General features: G+C 40.2%; 2 protein-coding genes across 2 annotated transcripts in view; both read right to left on the bottom strand.

The window, feature by feature from the left end:
* The window catches only part of LOC118415156 (deleted in malignant brain tumors 1 protein-like), a 14,038-nt gene extending 3,971 nt beyond the window's left edge, over window positions 1–10,067 (bottom strand). Inside the window, exons 1-3 of the mRNA XM_035819533.1 lie at window positions 9,765–10,067; window positions 7,647–7,955; window positions 232–540 (exon numbers count right to left, since the gene is read on the bottom strand). Of these exons, the coding sequence (XP_035675426.1) occupies window positions 232–540; window positions 7,647–7,955; window positions 9,765–10,044 (898 nt within the window). The 5' untranslated portion in view covers window positions 10,045–10,067. The remainder of the gene's footprint in view (window positions 1–231; window positions 541–7,646; window positions 7,956–9,764) is intronic.
* A 483-nt stretch (window positions 10,068–10,550) lies between these two features.
* On the bottom strand, window positions 10,551–20,603 carry LOC118415505 (deleted in malignant brain tumors 1 protein-like). The gene is made up of 6 exons (XM_035820166.1): window positions 20,540–20,603; window positions 19,284–19,421; window positions 12,416–12,727; window positions 11,555–11,845; window positions 11,366–11,437; window positions 10,551–10,600 (listed from the first exon to the last, which is right to left on the bottom strand). Exons 1-6 carry the CDS (start codon window positions 20,601–20,603, stop codon window positions 10,551–10,553), a joined length of 927 nt encoding a protein of 308 aa, XP_035676059.1.
* Window positions 20,604–24,530: the final 3,927 nt, after the last annotated feature.

The raw sequence follows: 24,530 nt of genomic DNA, 5'->3' as shown, positions 1-24,530 counted from the left end.
TCCTCTATTTATTCCATTTCTACGGTTTTCCAGCGACCCGGGGTCTGGTAGAGACTACTGTTCTACTACGTCTTGTACACATTATTTCCTGGCAGCAGAGGGGTAGAAGCTGGGTTAACATTTAGTATTATCGATTTTCCCATTGATTATGGAACTAAGGTCATCATTCGCACAATTTGTCTCCTCTCAATACAAAAGTCCAATGTATAGAGGAACAAAATTATTTTTTACCGTCAAAACAGACAACACCCGCGTCCTCACTGTGCCCACAGTTATGTGAGCCCCATCCGTTGTGGCTGCAGTGTGCGATGTTTGTCTCGGAACCCCCACAGGCCAAGTTGTCCAGCCAGATCTGACCTGACCCCGCCCCGAAGGCTGCGTCAGATCGGGTCTCGACAGCCATTACGTATCCCATCTGACGGCAGATCACGATGGCGTCGAAAAAATCAAACTCGTCGTCACAGACGGTCCCCCACTGTCCGTCATAGTACACTTCAACCCTGCCCTCGCTGGACGAACTTCCACCCACGAGTCGGAGGCCTAAAATAAGGTGACATTGAATGGAAACTTTGTTAAACATTCTGTGTACTTTGTTTTATCTATATCTGGATTCGATTTAAATCCATCTTCCTTTAGAGCTTACGGACATCAAGACCTAACTAGTTTTCGGCCACCTGGTGCATTTCTGCAAGTAAGTCATGTATGGCAATATGTCTATGGCATCATTTCCGTGTCAAAATTACGTACGTAAAAAAACGTCCCGTTTTCGGTCTATATGTCACGTTTTTGGCCAATACGCAACGTATGCTAGGCCAACGTTACGATAGAGTCAGATAAGGCCCAAAATGGAATAATGCTGTCACATTTGGGCTGGAGCTTCCAAGAACTTCCTTAAGGAACCGCTTAAGGAATCTTGCTGGGAGTGACTTGTTCGCCACTTTACACCCCTGTCTCAAAGGTGTAATACAGCAAGTCTATCGCTACTTCCATGGTAAATGCTCAGCAGAACTTCACTTATTTGTGCCTCCAATACGAACTTTCTCTGCTAGAACCCGTTTTGCTACTTCCACGGAAACAAAGCATCACCCCCCCCCCCTCTATAATCCTCCTAATAGAAGAAAGTTCCACGCTGAAAGCTTCTTTCCTAGAACCATGGACTTGTACATGGGGTACAAATTGAAGCTGTTTAAGTCAAGGGTTAACAGACATCTTTCTTCACAATACAGTACTGTAACCCAAAACGCTTGAGTGGCTCCATGAGCCTTGCTTTGCGGTTATTCCTAAGTAAATAAAAAAAAAACGTAACGTAAGGATACGTTATGTACATGTTGCTCGGCAATTTCCGTGTCAAAATTACGTACGTAAAAAAGTTTCGTTTTGGGATTTATACGTCACTTTTTTGATGGTCAATATATCACCTATGGCAAAACATACATCCAAATGTCACGTACTGATACGTTATGTGCATGTGTCATGTTTTAAGGTTACATACGTAATTAAGTTAAGTTACGTACATCCAAATATTATGTCAATGTTATGTTACGTTAACGTAACGTTGTTATCATAACGGGAAACTAATATCTCTCTTGCCTTGTCGGTGAATAAAACATTGGGAATTGTACTTTACACAAAGAGCAGTTGTCATATATTTATATTTCAGGACCGGGTTACTTATTCAAAAGGCCATTTTTTCAGTTGTAGTATTTCTTGACTGGTCTATTGTATAAATTCACATGGGGTGCACCGGAAGAGTCCATTCTTTCACGGGGAAATTTGTAAAATTCATTATTGGGCTAAAGTGTAATTAGTAGAAGTGATTTTTAAGCAGAAGTGTACCAATTTTGCACATGGGTGATGTTGGAACAGTCTATTGTTGCATGGGGAGGGGGACGACTGAAATACGCTGTATTTGCTCTCAAGCAAATGCCGGCCTTTTTAGTTCATTTCGCTATAATTTTAAAAGTCGATTGTGGACCTCGAATGACATCCATCCATGATATCCTAAAATTGGTGTTTTGCCTGGTTTTAATTTGTATGGGGGAATCACCATGTTTATTTTAACTGTATACACTTCTTCGGAATAGCATTTCTGTAGAGACCAGTGGGATTTTGACGGATGTTAACCTCAATGTACAAAAGGGGGCGCACGTCTATTGATCCAAGGCTCAAACGGTTCAAATGGACGAAACCATTAGCAAAGGAAAGGAGTGACAAAAACGTGGCGAACATTCGCGAGTGTATGTGACGTTTGTTACGTAAGAAAATAGCGTAACGCAGCGTAACCCAGTTATATGTTAAGCATGACCTACAACAAACACATCACACTTAGACTTCAGCGTAACATACAGGGAAGGTTTCGGAAGGGGCTATCAGTATCCACCATTGTATTCACGCCACATCGGACATAAATTAGATACATGACGGCTTGACTACCATTGCAATGTCCCACTTCAGCGTATGTGTAAACGCGAAGAGCGATGTCTTGCGGTCTATCTATCGTTCAAACCCTATTTAGGGCCCACCACTTCTAACTTCTTTAACTATTAAAACGATGTATCAAATTTTCAGGGAATGATATAGACATGATATATATTCCTTAAAGATTCTTTATAAAAATGAAGCCATACTGACATAGTGCGACGTAATAATGGCGATTAATGATGACGTCATTAAATTGACTGTGTTGGCTGGAACCCTGAAAAAAGGGCATTCCCAGAAAACTGCAAGGTATGCTACAAAATTGTAACAGCTAGTGCAGAATCATAAATTTGTTACGACTTGTGTTGCAAATAGTAACAGCAATGACGTCAAAATGATGTCATAAATGACGTCATCCATTTCTTAGATATCAGTTGGTCTCGCCATCTAAGTCCACCACCTTGAATTAAAAAAAAAAGAATTGACAGCAAATAATCGCAAAAGGCAATGGAACCAAACTACAAACGTTCATTTAAACATTTTTCAATGAAAAAAATACCAGGTAGTCGCATTTTTTAAGGAATAATAATCTAGTTACTCTTGATCTGGTCAAATTGTCCGCCAACTTAGATTTTGGCAGATGCCGTTCAAAAGATTAGCATAATTTATTCATATTTAAATATGTGACATATTCTAGATAACATAAGATTTCATTTACGCAGTAAAATAGCGGTATATAGCAAATAAACGTGAAAAAATCCATTGTTAGAACCGGAATCTATGTGTTACTGCGTCATAACCAACGCGGAACGGGGACTTCTGATTGGTCCGCGGCGCCTGGCTATATGATATTTATGTTACACCTTTAGTCAAGAACGCCTAATTCCAGGACTCACGCTGTGTAAACGTTTGCGTTGCCTCTTTACTGTGTGTCAATTGCAACAAAAAAGGCAAGTTTCACACGTACTACCCTATGTAGATCGTTTGTAATGTTCTATATGTTCATTTCTTGATTATATTTCAGCCATACCATAGGTATGGTGAAACATATTGTATTCATAATGTTTCTTTTTCTTTCTTTCTTTCTTTCTCCTGTCAAATTTTCAATGCGATTCATCTCTGCCGTTCCTGGACCAAATGACTTGAAATTTGGCACAGGGGTAGAGTGGGCCAATACCCAAATGCTTTTTTTTTCAGTTTTTTTTTTAATATCTGCTCCTTAAATGATTTTATTGATGTTTTATTGCAACTTTTGGACCAAAACTATATAATTTGCCCCCCTGTACCATGGTATTACATCCAAATTACCTGAAATTTGGGACAGAGGTGGCCTAGATACTTATTCAAAGCATCCATGTATGATATTTGATACAAATCACTTAAAAATGGTTCCTTAAGGAGGTTTTTGTGGGAGAGTTTCGGATATGTGAGGTCTGGAGTGCCGAGGTCAACGACCTCTAGGTCATTCTAGTGTATCAGGGCCACAGGTGTGCCAGGTAGATCCAATTATCTACCTACCTACCTAGTCCATAGACATCCAGGTGGTTGGGGGGACAAGGTAAATCCAATGAATGACCAGCCAATGTGCTGGAAGAGTCCATTGTTGGGCAGGTGGTGTTTTTTTTAATTTACTTTTAGACTCTGGTGATAATGACAATGTTTTTTAGCAGAAGTGTTTTTGCACTGAACCACTTGACATAAGACTACTACTGGGACAGTCCATTTTGGTACATTGGGGGGATTTTTTGAAAATTCAGTTTTGGACATGGGTGATAATTCCGAATTCCATTTGTTGAATGGAAGTTGACCCCCACCTGAAGACTGCACATGATGAGGAGGATTCTGCAGCCAATCAGCAAACCTGGTGTTATCTGGAAGAGGGACTTTTGTAAAAATCAGTTTTGGACTGGGTTGCTTATTATACAAAAGGCTATGTACTGTGAGTATTTCTGGACTTGTCTATTGTGCAATTTCAAACAGGGTGTGCTGGGAGATTCCATTCTTCGACGAAGGGGTAACTTCTTTTAATTCATTTTGTGGACTTTGGTGATCATGTCGATGTCCTAATTTAGCTGATGTATTTTTGGATAGCTCCACTTTACATAGGGGTTTAACAGGAAGAGTCGATTCTTGCACAGATGTTTTTTTTTTTCAAATATGGTTTTGGACGGCTGATGATTCAAAATTCCATTTCTTAGCTGAAGTGTTTTTGGAGTCGTCTATTTTACCTTTCTACATGGGCTGCACTAGAAGAGTCCATTCTTGAAGGGGGGTTGTAAGATTCATTTTTGATCATAAATGTGATTAGTAGTTAGAAGTCATTTTAAGCAGAAGTGTTCCATTTTTGCACATGGGTGATTTTGGAACAGTCTATTGTTACATGAGGAGGGAGATGGCTGAAATATGTTGTATTTGTTCTCAGTAAATGCCGTAGCGAATCGCACGCCGTTTTGAGACAATTCTATGTTCCACGAACCCCGGGCGTCGGGACTACTTACATGAAAGCTTGCTGCTTGTATATTCTATGTATATTCAGTATTTCATCGCGTATACAATTTTAACCCTATTCAGACCGGGGGGGGGGGGGCTTTTGACGCCTGCGCTAACTTTGATGCCCTATAACGCCAGAACGGCTTATGCTAGAGCCACCAAATTTGATGAGTTTTCTTAGAATATGGTTGGCAACTATTTTACTAAGTTTGACAAATTTTCCATTTTATCTTGTTGCCATGGCAACCGTTTGTTGACAGGCAGTTTTGCTAAAAATCACTATTTTTGGTTCTAACAATGTATTTTTCACATTTATTTGCTATATTACTGTAATTTTGTTACATAAATAAAATCTTATATTATTTACCATATCTTTCATAATGATATATGCATAAATTATGCTAATTTGATGACGTCATCAGCCCAAAATCCAAGATGGCGGGCCGAATGGCCAGATCAAGAATAACAAGCTAATTATCCCTTAAAATTTGTAGCTACCTGGTATTTTTTCATCAAAAACCATCTAAATGAATGATTTTAGTCTATTTCCATTGCATTTTGTGATTATTTGTTGCAAAAAGTATTTTTAGAAATTCAAGGTGGTGGATATAATATGGCGGAGCCCAAATCGTATCTTAGATGTGCATGACGTGATTTTATGACCGTAATATGACGTCATATTGACGTCATTGATGTTGCTATTGGCAACGCAAGGCGTAACAAACATTATTATTCTGTTATCTGCACTTGTTGTTACATTTTTTGTAGCATAACTTTAAGTTTTCTGAGAATACCCTTTTTTCACGGGTTTGCCCAATATAATCAAATTGATGAAGTCATAATTACGTCATCGTACGTTAACGTAACTTCAAACGTCACATACTTGTCCGATATTATGTCGACATCATGTCCTACAAATTTGGTGGCCCACAGCTCGTCGTTTTAGTGTTATAGGACTTAGAAGTGGAGGGCCTCAAAGCCCCCCCCCCCCCCCGGTCCAGGGATGACCAAAAAAGCAAAAAAGGCCGGTCTGAATAGGGTTAAAGCTTTTTACTTCATTACCTGATTTGTTTAGCTGTATTCTTTTCATTATATTACCTAAAATCAGAAGATTTTAGTGTAATTTCCATCGCGTTTCTACCCTATGGCAAAATTGAAAACAAACGGAAAATGAAGTGCACAGAATGGTCCGAAGTCTCTTTTCTCATTAGGTGCATGACATCGAATCAGCTGCACCAATATCTTGCAATATTGAGTATAGGGTATTTCCTAACACACTCACTCCACAAATGCCCAGATTTCACATAAAATCCAACCAAGAAAGGCTTTAAATGGTTTAATGCCTTATGGTAGCAGAGCTTTCGCTTTCGGCCTATAGGGATTTTTATAGTTAAGGGCCTTAAGGTGACTTGCTTCGACGCGGAAAAAAATAAAGTATGGTGCACTTTAGAAATACCCAAAACGGACATGTTCGAGTTCAGGTTACAAGCCACAAAATATTGAAAAACAACAAAATCCTGTTGGCGTATTGCCTGCTCACGTACACTGTGAAAAGCCGCTCTCCGAAGGTGAAATAACTGCAGCCTCACACAAAGAGGGCAGTTGCGTAATAGGGAGCATTTATACACAAAATAATAAAAAAATTATAATCAAAATCATACAGTCTCAGAGTCGACACCTTCCGTGAACACGCAGCACAGGTTATATTTGGCTGCATGCCCCTCAAATAAATATAGAATACAACACGGTGTATTCCGTATCACCCAAGGTCCCAGCCCTACCGCGTGTCGAATCGCACGACGGCCGAAGTCCGGAGGGTGATCCGACCCGCGGGAGGGCTGGGAACGAGGGTGATTTTATTTATGTCATACCCACCTAAGAAAACCCATGTTTTGATGAGAAATGCGCCAGAAGTTGAACAAATCGAGCAAAAAGTGTTGCAACAGCAATGTTCGAACGTCCGAATCAGGTATTCGAATTGCCAACTAAGCCGTATTCGGCCCGTTCGAAATGGTTCGATTTATTCGAAGGAAGCCTGTGTGATAGGCCTTTCGAACCTGTGCGATACGGAAGTTATGGCCCGGTCCGGAACACCCGTATCGATCATTTTCGCGTCAAAGGTATGACATAAGGATTTTTACCCTTCCTTACCTCTACAAGTTTATCTGTACTTTATGTACCCGAGTCATGGACCCAGGGGGTCGCGCATAAATACTGTGTTCTGCTAATTTGTTTATGCTCTCTCAGCGGAGGCTCAAGGCGCATGCGCTAATTCTTGCGCCTGCCCTTGTCTGTACGCAAAGTGACACTCAACTTTGACCTACCCGCCATGCATTGCGACCCGCACATGCGTCTTGGCCTATACGTGGCCGTGGAGGCATCGTAAACAAGAAAGCTTCCTGGATGTTAAACAAAACCACACGAAAAAAAAAGAGTTTTTAAACATCGAATTACTGAATTGGTCTTTCTTCTATTAAAAAAAACACTACATGAGATTTGTCTAACAAAGAAAAAAAAATTAGCAAGTGGGGTTTGACCCCACGATCTACGGCTGGAGAAGCAAACGCGATTACGCAATAGGGCGTATAGGAGGGCTATTAGAAGGGTTTAGTTAAATTGACCGGTCCATGCATCTATGGATGCATGCATCCATGCAAACCAAACGATGGGTTGAAATAACCGCTTCTCCCGTCTTATAGCCGGTGCTACGCACCCGCAAAAATAAACTCTTGACTCACCGACCGAGCAGACCACACCAGCGTCCTCATTGTGCCCACAGTTATGTGTGCCCCATCCGTTGTGCCTGCAGTATTCGATGCTTGACTCGGAACCCCCGCAGGCCAAGTTGTCCAGCCAGATCGGGTCTGACCCCGCCCCGAAGGCTGCGTCAGATCGGGCGTCGTCAGCGCCTCCGTATCCCAGCTGACGGCAGACCACTTGGGCGTCGTTCATGTCAAATTCGTCGTCACAGACGGTCCCCCACTGTCCGTTATCGTACACTTCAACCCTGCCCTCATTGGAGGAACTTCCACCCACGAGTCGGATGGCTGAAATATACAGTAAGACCACTTTGTCATTGAATGAAAACTTCACAATTTCTACGTTTTGTTTTTCTTTTGGTTCGATTTAAATCTACTTTTCTTACAAGAAAATCACAGGCCTGGATAGTTCGGCTGTATCCCGTTCCGTGTCTGAATTGGCAAGGAACGGGACGGGCACGGTTCGGGACATGACACCCCGGTCCAGAGTAGACCAACATAGCCTGGACTGAATATTTTTTTAAATATTTACTGTATTTTTCATTTTGTTCCTTTTTTTTGCTATGGGGAAGGGTGCTTATCTGTTGTTGTGTCGTAAATTCAATTTTGATTTGTCAAAGATCCTTTTTCCTCAATATTATTACCTTTTTTTACCCTGTTATAGACGACAGTTTTCTCTGATGTGGACTGTCTGTGCCTTGATGTGCTTAAACTGAATGAAAGTTATATGGATAAAAAGGTTCTTAATTTTGGAAATTAATCACCCGGCGGACGGTCGATTGGTAACCTGGTAGCCTAAAGACAATTACTAATACGTGCTGGTTGGAACATTTGTGAAAACATTAGACACACGTCCTGTACAACTTTACTTAACTCAAGCAAAGGGAAAAACACATACCCACCGACAATAGAATTTTCATCAATCAGTAACTACATTTTGAAAGGTAAACTCACGTACCAAATTTTCGATTGCTATCAGTCCACCTTGATCACGGAGTGACCCAGTTTTCGCGAGAGTTTCGAGAACTGGGTCGAGACTTGCGTGGATCTTCTGCCCCTCTGCCCGCCTCCTTGCGGAGTAAGGGTAAGTAGGACTTGGGCAGCTCCCAGCCATCATCCACGCTAGTCTCGACACAGTTTTCGCAACTCTCGCGAGAACTGGGTCACTCCGTGATCAAGGTGGACTAATAGCGATCGAACATTTGGAGGTACGTAAGTGTACCTTTAAAAGCAGTCACTGGTTTATGAAAGTTCTATTAACTGTGTACATACGTGAATGATGAATTTGAACGACCCACTGTCAAGGTTTTGAAATTTTACGTTGACCAAAACCTCACATTAGGCTTAGGGCCCAATTGGAAACAGGGGCCCATGCCGGGCAGTTCACGGGCTTTTTTTTTCACTTTTTGGCAGAACATCTGACGGGTGTCTGCCAGAGACGAAGCTATGAAGGCGGCAAAATTTTAAAGAACAGCCACCGAGTGCCCGCCGGAACACTCAGGGACCCCTATAGGGCAGCGTAAAGGCAATGTTTGATTGTGACCAACGACAGCCGGTAAACAGCTATTAAATATATCGGATTTCTCGTCTTTCTATATAGTGTGTCTTAAATGTCGGACTTAAGGGTCGAAAAATGTTACAGTTTCAGCATTCTGGTTACTGCCAGAGGAGAAGCAGCACCTTGGCACCTCGGCACGTCGTCATAGTTGGCAAGTCCACCGCCCATCCGTTTAGATAGGGTTAAGGTACATTGTTCTAAATGAGAATAGACAACGATTCATACAGAGAAATTGAAAGGGCCCGGCGTCCTTCTATCTACAAACATACTTAGAAGTTAGACGCAAGGCCGGAAAATTATACACGTTCACAAGTTTGTTATTTTGTACATAAACATTGAATCACAGAGAAGGGGCCGATATCGACTACCAAGCACCTTTGACCCTTTGTTGACGTCACATTTCCGTTCCGGATGTGTGACTTAGGCTCTGGGTCATTTCAATTGAGAAGGATCAGAGGACTGATCGAAAGCTTGTTGGTAAGCGCTTTGTTTTGTGCACGGATATGTTGTCTTAAAGATGTAACATAACATCGAATCACCTTTCTGGCAGACAACACCAGCGTCCTCACTGTGCCCACAGTTATGTGAACCCCATCCGCTGTGCCTGCAGTATTCGACGTTTGTCTCGGAACCCCCACAGGCCAAATCGTCCAGCCAGATCAGGTCGGACCCCTCCCCGAAGGCTGCTGATCCTCGGACCTCGGCAGCGCCTCCGTATCCCAGCTCACGACAGACCACGTGGGCGTCAGTCATGTCAAAACTGTCGTCACAGACGGTCCCCCACCGCCCGTCATGGTAAACTTCAACCCTGCCCTCCATGGACGAACTTCCTCCCACGAGTCGGATACCTGAAAAAAAGACAGCATTGAATGGAATCTTTGCAATGTTTTTGTTCTCTTCATATCTTTGTTAGATGAAAATCTATTTTCCTTTTGACCTTGCGGGCATCAATAACTTGATATTCGTCTGGTGTATAACTGCTATGTTTTCCGTCTCAAAATTACGATTATAAAACATTACTTTAAAATGAATGTAAATATTAAATACATTAACAATACTTCAATCATAGCATGCAAACAAACATCGCTTCGACAAATACTGGTATTTGCTTATGAAATTTAGATCTTAGTGCATAAGATCTATATCATGTTAGACAAATTTGTGTCGCAACCAAAAAGAGAGAATTTTTCCATTTGTCATGTTAGAAAACCGTTGCCATGTAGGCATCATTTAGTCTCGACAGATATTTATGGAGTTGCGCTCTTGGTGTTGATATTGGGACGTAGTCAGGTGTGGCTTGACTTGCCAAGACGGCAATGACAGTCTCACCGTCGCTGTCTGTCTGCTAAGGCTAAAGCCTGTTGTGTCTTGGAACCTAGAGAGACATTTTGTGCACAATCTGTCTTCAGGCTGACTGATTTAGGGTTGTTTTACCCAGTTGGTCACTTTTGATGCCTTCTAATCTATTTTACACACATTTTTGTAGCGTGGCTAGGTTCTAACTACAGGGGAGGGGGGGGGGGCAATTTTTCTGCACATGTTCTCTGTACAATAATCATCTGTCCATCATTCAGCCTTGCCTGTGTCAGCAACACGTATACGCTTGTGCTTCCAGGTCTTTTAAGAAAAATGTTGTTTAAGATCTTGTCCTGTCATGTAATGTTTAGAATGAACCCGACGCAACGTAATCTCCAAGGAAAGATTAGGCTCCGGCTGTTTTTTCTTACGTTTTTTTTTTGTGGCTTTTTATCAAGCTTTCAATTTTATATTGTATCTTGTATTGGCTTGCGGACTTCAAGAAAATGACAAAATAGAAAGCTGATAAAACGACTAACAAAAGTAAAAATAAAAACAGCCGGAGCCTTACCTCTGCTTGGAGGATAACGCAACGGACGACTGCGCGTGAAAAGTGATGAGCAACTGTTCCTGTCCGTCAAGCAAGGTACAAGACTCACTGCAGTAGAGGATGTTGCTCACGGTAGGTGTGACGGGTCGTTCAGTGTAATATAACCAGCTGCTGCCGCGCCGCGTGCCTGCGAAGCTGGTTTGTTACACCGAACGGCGGTTATACCGGCTATATAGATACAGATACAGACTAAGGCGCTGTATATTTTGATCTTTGTGAGCTCAGTAAGCTTACCATTGTTCCAGGTACTCTTTGTCAGTTTGTTGGAGCTCTGTGTCATGCGAGAGGGAGTCTGGTATTTTTCAGCTTGGAAAAACGAAATCATCCAATTTTTATAGTCATTCATGCTGATCGTTTAGATGTCATTCTGTACACCACGTAAAAAAATTAAAACTATTGACTCACACTTTTGGCAGACCACACCAGCGTCCTCATTGTGCTGACAGTTATGTGAGCCCCAACCGTTATGGCTGCAGTCACCGATGGTTGTCTCGGAACCCTCGCAGGCCAAATTGTCCAGCCAGATCGGGTCTGATCCCGCCCCAAAGTCAGCTTGAGATCGGGCCTCGGCAGCGCCTTCGTACCCTAGCCGACGGCAGACCACGTGGGCGTCGTTCAGGTCAAAATCGTCGTCACAGACGGTCCCCCACTGTCCGCCATGGTACACTTCAACCCTGCCCTCGCTGGACGAACGTCCACCCACGAGTCTCATGTCTGAAAAAAAAAGACGACGTGGACATGGAATCGAAACTTACTTAACAACTTCATGGTTTTATATTTTGTTCGATTCAAATCTATTTTCCTTTAGAACTGACAAACATTAAGAATTCACTGTTTGACACCTGCTTGGTGGATTTCTGCAATGTCTATTGCATTTTTTCGAAATGTTAAAAAGATAACTAAACCCTATTCAGACCAGGAATTTTTTGTCAGGGGGTGACGGGGTGGTTGAGGCCCTCCTCTTCTAACTCCTCTAATTCTTCAAGAATTAATTTTATGGCATCAAATTTAATAAGAATGATGTAGACATAGTATGTAAAGATTTTGAAAAGAACTGACGCTATTACAATGTAATGTGACATATATATGACGTCTTTAATTTGATAGTATTGACTGAAACCATGGAGTATTCCCAGAAAACTTTAAGTTATGCCACAAAAATATCACGGCTAGTGCAGATAACGATTATTACCAGTTGTTTAAGAATCACTTTTGATACGATAATTTTGAACGGAAATTGTATGGGTAAGTGACGAAACGCAAGAGCTAAAATTCTTGTCTCACCGTCCGTGCAGACGACACCAGCGTCCTCACTGTGCCCGCAGTTATGTGTGCCCCATCCGTTGTGGCTGCAGTCCCCGATGTTTGTCTCGGAACCCCCGCAGGCCAAGTTGTCCAGCCAGATCGGGCCTGTCCCCGCCCCGAAGGCTGCTTGAGATCGGGCCTCGGCAGCAATGAGGTATCCCAGCTGACGGCAGACCACGTGGGCGTCGTTTATGTCAAAACCGTCGTCACAGACGGTCCCCAACTGTCCGTCATGGTACACTTCAACCCTGCCTCCCCTGATGGACGATTGTCCACCCACGAGTCGGATACCTGAGAAAAAGACGACATTAATAGAAACTTCACAACTTTTGGGGTTCCCTCTATATATCTGGGTTTCCCTCTATATATCTTGGTTCTATTCAAAGCTATTTGTATCTTAGGGACATTGGAAACTCTCTCGAGATCCATGCAATGTCTATGGCAAGATCGCAGAATAAACTAGAGTTCGGAGACATCATACACCGATTTTACCAAAAATAGGTTGTAAATTCTGTTTTTTGTCCATGGAGCAAGCAAATTTTTGCTTGAATTTTTATAGACATTTTTGAGATTAATGTTCTTACACCAAGAATACTTTTCTTACATCAAGAGCAAAAATTCTTTAGCATTTCTAGAAATTTTTTCTTGCATAATAAGAAAACAAAAAGAAGATTTTGCTTAAAGTTCCACAAAATTCTTAGGTGTGAGAAAATTTTTTCCTCACCAAAGAAGAATAAGAAAATGGTTTTTGCGTGAGAATTAAGATTTTTTGGTAGATTCTTGTTCTGCTTGTTTTGCTTAAAATTTTATTCTACATTTTCTTCTTGCAAGAATATTTTTCTTCATATAAGAATCGTCCATGGGGTAAGCAAAACAAGCAAAAATCATTTTTGGTACTGTGATGATTGGCAGTAAACAAAAACACCTGTCAGCTGTGAGAGACTTTTCTCCCGTTATGGTATTAAATTTCAGTTTAACCCTATTCAGACGGGGGGATTGAGGTCCGCGCCAACTTTTATCTTCTATTACAGCAGAACGGCTCACGCTAAAGCTACTGAATTTGTTATTGTTATTGTTGGGTGGGCCGACTACTCACTCTTTGCAGCCAGGGGCTGAATTGTGAGGAGATTACAATAGGCTAAATCTAAAGGGTCTGGAGCGAGCTGCCATTCGGCGCCACTCAGGTGACGTCAATACGACTGTCGCAAGTGTCTGGAGCGAGGTGCTATTCGGCGCCACTCAGGTGACCTCAATACGACAATAATTGCCCCAGGTGCGGCCAAGGTACTGTAGGTTTTGACCCACTCACACCGCACCATCGCACGTGGAATTTGGAAAGTTTTCCGAGGATAGATAAGAAAAGGTAAGATAGCGGACCCTTTGACGACATCAATAATAATTTGATTATTTTTCCTAAAACTTTTACCTGGTGTTCATTAAAATGTTGAAGTGAACGTTTTTTTTTTGTTTATTTACATTGTCTTTTGCAATTATTTGCTGAAAAAATGTATTAAAAAAAAAACAAGGTTGTGTATATAAGATTCCGGAGCCCAATTTGTATCTTAAATATATATGGCGTCATTATTTGACGTCATTTTGACGACAATTATGCTGCAATTGGTGGCACTAGTCATAACAAACATTATAATTCTGTTATCTGCACTTGCTAATATAGTATAGCATACCTTGAAGTTCTCTGAGAATACCCTTTTGTATGGTTCTAGACAATAAAGTTAAATTAATGACGTAATAATTACGCCATGTTACGTCATGAAAGTCTCACATTTCTTTCGGTTTTCAGGTATTATGTCCCCCGTCCAGGGATTACCAAAAGATCCCGGTCTAAATAGGGTTAATTGTTTTAATTGCTTCCTTTCAACATTTCAAAGTTAAGTACAGGTGAAATTATAAGACGCAAATCTTACAAATAACATAAATGCTATAAATTGTATCACTATGGTCACAGTGTTTTTTAATGCAGATTTGAAAGTTATCATGTAAATATTTGATTAAATGATTATTTGACTCGATATAACATATTCATAGTTTATCTTTCGCTTTTTCATTGATAATATAAATAATTCAAATATGACACATTAGAACGAAAACAACAATACAACTTGAAGTTACCCCGGCATGAAACTCCCGGGTCGCACTCTTGGGTCTCCTCAGCATCTCCATCACACTCCGCCCCGCCGTTAGCTGGTGCCGGATTGGTGCAGCTCCGGTCCCGAGTCTGCGTACCGACTCCACACGTCATGCTGCAGTCAGACCATGGGCCCCAGTCAGACCAGTCACCATCAACTACATGGAGAACAGAGAAAAGTTACTCTGGAACGAACTAAACAGACAACTTTTCAAGACGACTACTAGAGGAAAAAATTCTAATGTTTCTTATCAAGAGCTTAAAGAGGGCTAGCTATAATGACACATAGATGCTATAAATAGTTCGACTATGATCACAATGTTTTCATGCAGGTTTGAAATTTTTTATCGAAAATATTAGAAAAAAAGTTATCTAATTCGAAATGGCATAGAGTCGATTCCACGTCACCGTGCAGATGTTTGTAGCCATTGTTAAGAATTAATTTTAAAGTTTTGTAATTCTATGTCCAGGATAGATGATACATCTGAAATATCTTTAACACTGTTTCAACTTTAAAAATATTTCCCCGGTCTTGTAAAACTTTGGAAATATTCATGATGTGGAACTGGATACCTCTAATGGTTTCTAAATAATGATAAAAGCATTCTACCATAATTTACCATTTTCTACCATCTTTTGTAACATTTTGTAAATGGGACAGTGGTCTAGGAAGATAGCAATTCACACATCATTGCAAGGTATGTTTGGGTGCCATGCAATAATGGCCCACCACAAAGGATCCACCAGTGCCCAGTAGAGAAATCTTGAAAATACGTTGGCAACAATAGGGCTTACTTTTATGGGGGCTATAAACTAAATTTACTATATTGCAAAGTTTACAAATATTTGTAAATATTTGTAAATGTGAAAGAATCACATAGAGGTTTCACAATTATTCTAAATAAAGATATTTTTGTACAGTTACTTTCAAAATGTTTCTAAAATACTCAAAGGAATTAAAATAGATACGTATTTCCTTAGCAAGGAATTTTATTATTGTGGCTTAGATATTCTTTTATTCAAAATGATTCAGATTTATTAAAAATATTACCTAAAAACCCTCATGGTGACTTGGAATGGACTCTACGCTTTTTGTGTCTTTTGTTTACCATTAATAATGTGAATGATTAAAAATTGACACCTTAGAAATACAAGTACAACAATATAACTTAAATTACCTGGACAGGAAACTCCCGAGTCGCATTCTTGTGTCTCCTGAGTATCTCCATCACACTCCGCTCCGCCGTGCTCTGGTGCCGGATTGGTGCAGCTTCGGTCCCGAGTCTGCGTACCGACTCCACACGTCACGCTGCAGGCAGACCATGGGCTCCAGTCAGACCAGCCGCCATCAACTACATGGAAAACAGGGAAAAGGCAGTCTGGAACAAACTAAAAATTAAGATTTGCAAGACGGCCATTAGAGAAAAGATTCTAATCTATTTTATCAAGGGCTTAACCCTATCCCGACCGAGCTTCCCTGGAGTGGGTGGGGGGTGGTCATTTAACCCCAACCTCTTCGTAATATTTCATTACGGCTTACTGTACGATCAGTAAATTTGTAGGGAGTGAGGTGCTTATTCAGTTTTATAATTTATGGAATCTTGATATCATTATGACGTAGTATAACGTACTTATGACATGTTGATTGATTTAATTGGCTAAATCGGGGAATACCTAATACTCAAGAAATCACCCAAAATGTTAACCATAAAGGTTTTCTTATCAATCTTTAAATCTTCTTAGCCTTATGCTGTCACAAGCCACCACAACGACGTCAATATGACGTCATTTTTCATAAAATGACGTCATATTTATTCTGTTTGTTACTTTCAATCCGCCATCTTTGTTCATCAACTTGAAATGTCGTAAGATGCCTTTTTTTTAACATATAGCCTGAAACCGATGGAAAATGGATTAAAAACACCCACATGAATGTTTATTTGTAAAAAATACAAAGTTCTGATAAAATACGACCAAAAATAAGCTGATTATACTTCTCATCATGATATGGTTGGCTATCTCAAATTTTGACCAATTACGTCATCTCATTAGCACATCATGTTAGATATGAAAGATAGATAGAAGACATGTGTAGTTTAGAAAGAAAATCTTAAAATCCCATTGTTTAAACCAAAGTTACTGAATATTTTTCAAGCAGATTTGAAAGGTTTCATGAAAGATATTCAATATAATGATTATTCATTCGAAATGACATATGCGTTTTGTATCTTTTGCTTTTCCATTAATCATACTAGAGTTCCGCGAACGTATACCCTCGCCAAATAATCATACCTTTATTCAAGACTTTAACGTCCATTCAATGTATTTCTAAACGGTACCTATTCCAAAAGAAAAACATACACCTCTTACTCTCTTCCATCTTTCTCAGTTACATATGTGACAAATTTGAAAGTCCTATCACGGAATGCAGTGGATTTATCAACTTTCCTCATTTATTATGCAAATTGACTGTTAATTTGCATACTTAGTATATCATTACGTAACTTTTTACATACTTAAAACCATGACGATCCGTCAACACGTTCTTATTTTGCCATTAATTATGCAAATGAGGTCATCATCTGCATAATTAATATGTATTGATATTTCTTTCTTTCTCAGCTACAAATGTGACAAGTTTGAAAGTCCTATAAAGGAATGCAGTGGATTTACAAACTTTCCTCTTTAGTTATGCAAATTAGCTGTCGATTTGCATAATTAGGATTCCATCATGTAAGTCTTCCCCTTGGCTATCTACATACCAAAAATCTTGACGATCCGTGAACACGTTTATGTTTTCTCATTAATTATACCAATGAGCCCGTAATTTGCATAATTAATTTGCCTTCATATTTCTCTCTTTCTCATCTATATATGTGACAAGTTTGAAAGTCCTATCATGGAATGCAGTGGATTTATAAACTTTCCTTATTAATTATGCAAATTAGCTGCTGATTTACATAATTAGTATTCCATTATGTACATTGTTACTTGGGCTATCTACATACCAAAAATCATGACGATCCATCAACACGTTCTCAAGTTATTCACGTCCAAAGTTTGAAAGGAAATCGACGACTGCAGTTCCAAAGAAGTGGCCAGGGGGTCCAAACTTACAGCACTTACTCTCTGACCCAAGGGCTATCTACCACTCAAAAATCACAACCAAAGCATGTGCAAAACACGAGATATTAAAGATTGAGGTTCTGCTGCAGTACCTTAGCAAGCCGCTTGGGGCCCCTTTTTTTAACTTGACCTTCGTTTTCCCGACCCCTATCCAAACCAATTCAGCACCATTGATTATGTTTTGACGCACCGGTTTTATGTTTTCTGTATTGTATGTTGTCCCTGGGTGTTCAAAGTTTGACTGATTGTAACCACGTTTTGTCCTGTATTTATTATTTTACATGTATGTCTGATGGGCCCCCTTGGAAATCAACTACGCACTGTTGTAGGGGCTACCCATCTGTTTCAAGATGAAATAAATAAATAAAATAAGCACCAATGTATCATCTGGCAGGAGTAGAAGCATCATTTGGCAGCAGCAGCATCTGGCACAAACAGGGGATACAAAGTAACCCAATACATTGAATGTGACCTACATGTAGGCCCCTGCAAACCAGATGACTGTTACACAGTAAACTAAGACCTATCAATCAACCCAAACCCTGGAACATCACCTGTTTTCACAACCAAGCAGATGTTAGTGGACCTGAACCCCAACCAAGAAAAAACAGCATCATTCCTACAGTGTCAAGTTCATGCACTAGGAAGCCCAAAATCCTGACAACCAGGACACTAGCACAAACCCATCTACCAAATAGCAAGACAATGTCACCTTGCGTTCCGAATATACAGCGCATGCCCCATGCCAGCACAAAAGGTAACCTGGAATGTCAAGTTCAAGCATCAAGGGCGCCAAAATCAAATTTGAGAATTATTCAGCCACCGCCGACACATGTGCCAAATATCATCGCGCCCGCACCAACCGTTCAGAAGATATAACTCCGGAAAACCCCCTCCCGGACACAAAATTCGACCTGCCGTGTCAAGTTCAAACGCGACTAGGCCCAAAGTCAATCCTAGGCAACAGGCAACAACTTCCCACCCATGTACCAAAAATTGTCGCAATGGCGCGTATCGTTCCGGACACACAGCGCCAAAAGTGCCCCCAAAACACAAAAAATGTCATCGTCAATGTCAAGGTCAAGCACCAGGAGGCCCAAAATCACACCTGAGTGTCAGGCTACCACCCCCAACCAACGTACCAAAAATCTTTGTGCTCGCACTATCCGTTCTTGAGATACAGCGCCCTACATCCCCAGCTACCAAAAATTCGCACGCCCATTAAAAACCATACCTGCATACATGCAGGTAACAACTGCATGAACGTGTGTTTGCAGCAGGAAGTTCTATTTTATCCGTCCATTTAGTGCTGTCCACAAACAAACAAACACACATACATACATACACAGACCCTGCTGTACTGTACGAAAACGGTAGGGAAACCATTTTTGAACCTGACCTTCCTGTCTACAACTGGTACTTCTCAAGTCCTCACCTTCTCAAGTTATGATCTTGATAGATTACATACCCACACCATATCTACCGCACCATGGCCACATGTATTTCCAAGAAAATGTGTACAAAAAACATGCGTCACGTGGCAAACTTGTACATTCATAAGTAGTAATTACCTACCTGTTTGTGTAGTTTGTGTAGTGCTAACCGGAATCACACGTGGAAACCCTGTGTTCGCCATAGACTGGAGGGAAAGACTGGTGTTCGCCATCCCAAAGGTGATTCTGTCGATTTTCACACGGATCTGTGTGATTCTCCCTGTACATGGTGTAAAACGTTACATAGTTATTCATTTATGTTAGGAAAATATTAATTTTGACTCATACAGCTCATGTGTCAACGGTATGGTACTTATTACTGTATCACTTACTGACCTTCATCTGTTGCATAATTTATATGTTTGCATTAAAAATGTGTTCGAAACCATAAATACGCTACAGAGTATGTTACCTACGGTCACTTATTTACGTTTGTTTTTGCTCTTTTTTTTGCTCTCAGCGGGGCTTGCTATGGCATAAATGGCCGAAGGTATAAAGAAGGTATTTGTACAATGTATATGAAATGTAGAAACGCCATTCATACTTGACATATCTGTAATATCTTCGCGTTATACAACAATGAAATGTATACACATTGATCTGCAAACAATGTAAAATATTTACAGTGGTACTTCCTGACCATTACCAACTCTTACATATTAGACATGCTAGTCTACAAGGCCCTAAACTGCAAACTACCACCCTACATGCGCCAGATGTTTGTGTACTGCAGGGACCAGAGTACACGGACAACCAGACAAAGCACAAGTAGTCAACTGGTTGTCCCAAAACCTAAGCGAGAGACCTTCAGAGGACCAATAGCTTACCGTGGACCCAATGTCTGGAACAACCAACCACCAGGCATACATACGACTCCAAACCTGACCTGTTTTAAGAGACTCTTGAAGTAAAAGTAATGACCAAAACGAACGGACACGGAGTATGAACACTGAGCTTCTTGCACCACTATATGTTTTGTACCATGTATGTTTAGTGATATATGTTGGTGGATTTATCAGTACTCAATGTAATCTGTATCTCTGTTATATTTTATCTGACCCTTACCTCCCTCATGACCTCAGTGAAATGCGGCCTTCTGGCCGATCTGAGCTTCTCATGAATAAATCAAGGTTCAAACAAACAAACTAAGCTTAAGACATGCATTAGTAATTAATAACAGCAAATGCAACACTACACCACAAAATGCAGTCATTGCAGAATATAACACTGGCATGACACATCGTCACCAACGCTGTTATTCAACTGATATTCAACACTACCCTACCCTTACTTATTAATACACGCATTAGTATATTGTTTAACACATTAAGTACTTACTGGCTATGTTGTTCAACTGTGTTTTGTTCAAAGCCGTAGCGCCGTTCTCCCAGTACACACCCATTGTTATAATAGCCAGAAAGGTGCAGGTCAACCTCAATCGTAACATCATCAAAAACAAACATTTCAACTTTGCCTTTAGAGAAAAAAGATCAACACATTCCCTTGCAAGAATGTTCTGTTCAGTTCTAAAGGCCGACAGACATGCTGTATCCAGCCTACTCCAGTTGGTAGTGATAAAAAACTTTGTTTGCGAGGCGGCTCCTTCAATTTATTAGTTAACATAGCGACAAGTAAACTTATTAACTTCTAGTGCCCTAAGTAACGTAACCTATACCATGTCCCATTGTCGAAGCAATTAAGCGATTTACCAAGTCGCCTCCTGGGGTGTAGCAGGCGAAATGAACGTGTCAAAATTACATTAAACCTAATCAGGCTTTTTAGTCATCCAAGGACAGGGAGGGGAGGGGGTGTTGGGTGTTGTTGTTGTCTTCTTTGGAGGCCCATCCTTCTGACCCCTGTAAACTCTTTAATACATTATTATGGCCATCAAATTTTAGGAGAGTGATGTAGACATAATATATAAAGATTTCGAGAATCCTGATGCTATTATATTTCGAGATGACGTAATTATCTCGTCATCAATTTTACTGTATTAGCTGAAATCGTTAAAAAGGGTTATTCCCAGAAAACTGCAAGGCATGCTACAAAATGTAACAGCAAATGATAACAGATTTATGAACTTGTGTCACCAATAGCATTATCAATGACGTCAAAATGACTTCATAAAATGACGTCATGTATATCTAAGATACCAGTTGGGCTCCGTCATCTTATATCCACCACCTTGAATTTTCAAAACTATTTTTTTGCAACAAACAATCACAGAAGATAATGAAAATAGACTAATGTATAACTGGACTTCAGTAAGGTCCCATTAATAATTGATGATTTTTTTTCTTCCCATAGACTTCTATGTTATAATACGTGTTTTACATGGGCGCGTTCATAATAAACCTACTTGAAATATATCAATCTTATTCATTCTTTGTTGAGCACAGTTACTCGTAAAAATTCCCAACAGCCTCTATGCGTACAGTCTTTTTAGGACAATTACAAAATGCAGTTAGCCAAGCATCGCAACAAGAACTTTTTAGCTGCCACCCAGAACTCAGGACTGTGTACCTCCGACCTAGCGCGCGGCTGCCAAACTTTACCTGCTATTTTCTTCAGTTACAAACAAACTTACACCAATCTAACTTTTGGGATCAGATCGGCTGGCTAAAAGGGAATTTCTCACCGCTAAAAACACGCGTCCATACTGTCGTTTAATTTTTGGCTCTGTTCTCTTTTAGGTTACCCAGTCGGGATAATACATCAATGAGACATTTACTTTAATGTATTAAATAAAACTATCAAACTAAAGAATACTGTCTTCTCTATCACCCCTGAAAGTCTGGGTGTCGTACGTCAACGTATTAACCTCTGACATCTGTTAGAAACAGGTGCAATTATGACGTGAAAGCGCCACCTATCAGTTTTTGGACAAAGTACAAACGGTCCAGACTGGTAAGAAAAGTTAAGATTCTCTGACCCCTGTGACGTTTAGTTTTTGGAGTAATACATCAATGGGACCTTATATATAGCAAGTAAATCATTACAGGTGGTACATGAAAAAAAAACCTAACATGCAAATAAGGAACTAATTTGCAAATTCAATACAAAATTGTCAAAACTGCTTAAAGATAAATGATGGCAACAATAATTGTGACGTGTTAGTTGAAGGCGAATATTTACCTGCATAAATCATGCAAATGATTAAGTAATTTGCATAAAATATATTAGCATTCTATTAAGGTATGAGGTTACCGAACATCTAGTTTAGATGTTGTTTTCTCTGAATGCACATTGATAGGGAACACATGAATGATACACATAAGCAATGACACTTGGACAAGGAGTGTTTGTATACAAAACTGTGCAGCTTTTGTAAACAGGTTAAACTTTCCAGAAACAACGTAGGTGGTATTTTTTTTCTTGAAATTCACCACGAATCAAGGCCGAAAACTAAGAGAAATGAAACTAAGCTCGCTGATTCACGATACATTTCTCTTGTTAATTGATAAGTACTTTACAAAACACTTGACTAAATGAATGAAGACACTTTTGCCCAACGTAATTCAGTACAAGCCAAAACAAAGACAAATTCCAACTAGATAGAATAAGGTTGTTATCAAACTACTGTCATTACTGTTTCCACGTGTGATTCACACTTTGTTAGTGAATAAGGCAAACCCATTTCTATGTAAAATAACATTTCAGTCTTTGTGTGAAGCTGGACGTATTCATCCGTTCCTCAGAGCTTCTGACTGTAGTTCTGCTTTTTACCGCTTTGAGTAGCCAAATTGATTGCAATTGGAAGTTTTGCGGTGAGAAAACAATCCCAAACGCGGCTGCGCTTGTATCCCCCCTCGTCCCGGTTCGAATATAAGTAAGTACCTACTGGTTCTGTAAAAGAATTTTCCTATACTGGAAATGTTTCTAGTTTCGGAGTGACTTTTAGACAACAAAATGTAAAACAACACACAGGCACAATGATCGATACTATTTCGGTACTTTTCATTAGTCAGTCAAAGCATGATTTTCTGTGTAAAAAGCTTCAGCTTCAGCTAGTGTGGCATTTCAAAGAATGTTTAATTTTTGTGTACCTTCTTTGACTGCAAACATGAAGAAAAGAAAGTATTTATTTTATTTGATATTTGGCTTTCCTATTTGAAAAGTCTGCATCACAATGTTGGGGAATTGAGACATCAAATGCGGAGCCTTAACTGGCTTTAACCGGATTTAAACATCCTTGATGTGCAACGTTTGCTGTTTCTTTTTAAGAACATTAAGCTATGATCTTTGATCCTTGTTGGAAACTAAATGGTTCTGGCTTACCGGTGACATGTTCGTCAAGTGTTTCTGTAGCAATGTCAGAGAACGTTTTACAGTCTTGAGGAGACTCGTATGCAACAAACAAACAAACAAACAAACACATGCACACACGCACACACCCACACACACACGCACACACACACACAGTGATTCACATCCCTTCATCCCTAGATGAGTCAAAACAACGATTTTCTGAGTAGAAAGCTTCAGCAAGTGTGTGGGTGTGTACAAAGTCATCCGTAATCCCGAGAATATATCAATTTTGTCTTTTATAAGCCTGCAAACATAAAGGTGAAAAAAATGTTCATTTCTTTTTTTTTGTGATAGCTGAAAGAAACACATCAAAATGTTGTAGATTTAAGGACATGAAATGTGTAGTTTTAACCGACTTAAGCCGGATTTGACTCTCCATTGATCTGCAACGTGTGGTGGTACCTGCACCGATAGCTAGTCTAGACAGACCACACCCTTATACGTTACACCTACCAGTACAGTTGAGAGTGCAGTGGAGAGAAGACGGTGTGTCGTGTACGGCTGTACGTACTGCAACAGTGTCAGATAGCCGTAGATCATATCCCAGACTTACATTTAGTATCGATTCAGAACTCGACCTTCGAGTGGGGTCAGTTTGAAACAAATATCCAGACGTGACCGATCTGATCCACTCTCCTATCCGCGAGAAGCAGCCAAACCTATCAACGACAGGGAAAGTTCTTACAGCAGGTTAGACATTCTTTCATTTATTTGACATTTTACCTTGGGGGAAAAAGGGAAAAAGTATAGCCGTTAACACATTGATATGGGTAAAAGTAATGTTTTTTATCATTGTTAAACATAACTGATAGTTTTATGTACCCATACAGGTATTCTGCAAATGGTCACGTTGGTTGTCAGCAAATTTATAGACAGCTTAATGGAATATATACAGCAAAGAATATCAAAGCTTTTGTGTTATTCGATAAGAATAGTCGTTTAGAACAGTCTACCGGTACAATGATGATTGTGGATTGGACTTTTTTCATTGGTTACGTCTTACGGAGTGAGTCAAAAGGTA

Source organism: Branchiostoma floridae, chromosome 5 (genome assembly GCF_000003815.2).
Source record: "Branchiostoma floridae strain S238N-H82 chromosome 5, Bfl_VNyyK, whole genome shotgun sequence".
Lineage (NCBI taxonomy): Eukaryota > Metazoa > Chordata > Leptocardii > Amphioxiformes > Branchiostomatidae > Branchiostoma > Branchiostoma floridae.
Note: the sequence above shows the minus strand (reverse complement) of the source record. Positions and strands in the feature narration are given on the sequence as shown.

Bases quoted from the DNA above. Each gene is read 5' to 3' on its own strand.
- LOC118415505 (XM_035820166.1), bottom strand. From the start codon at position 20,603: ATGGGTGTGTACTGGGAGAACGGCGCTACGGCTTTGAACAAAACACAG. The intron at 12,728-19,283 runs GTAGGTAATTAC...TCTTTTTCTCAG, and splicing joins TACACAAACTACACAAACAG to GTATCCGACTCGTGGGTGGA. The intron at 11,438-11,554 runs GTGTGGTCTGCC...CGTTTTTCCAAG, and splicing joins TCAGCACAATGAGGACGCTG to CTGAAAAATACCAGACTCCC.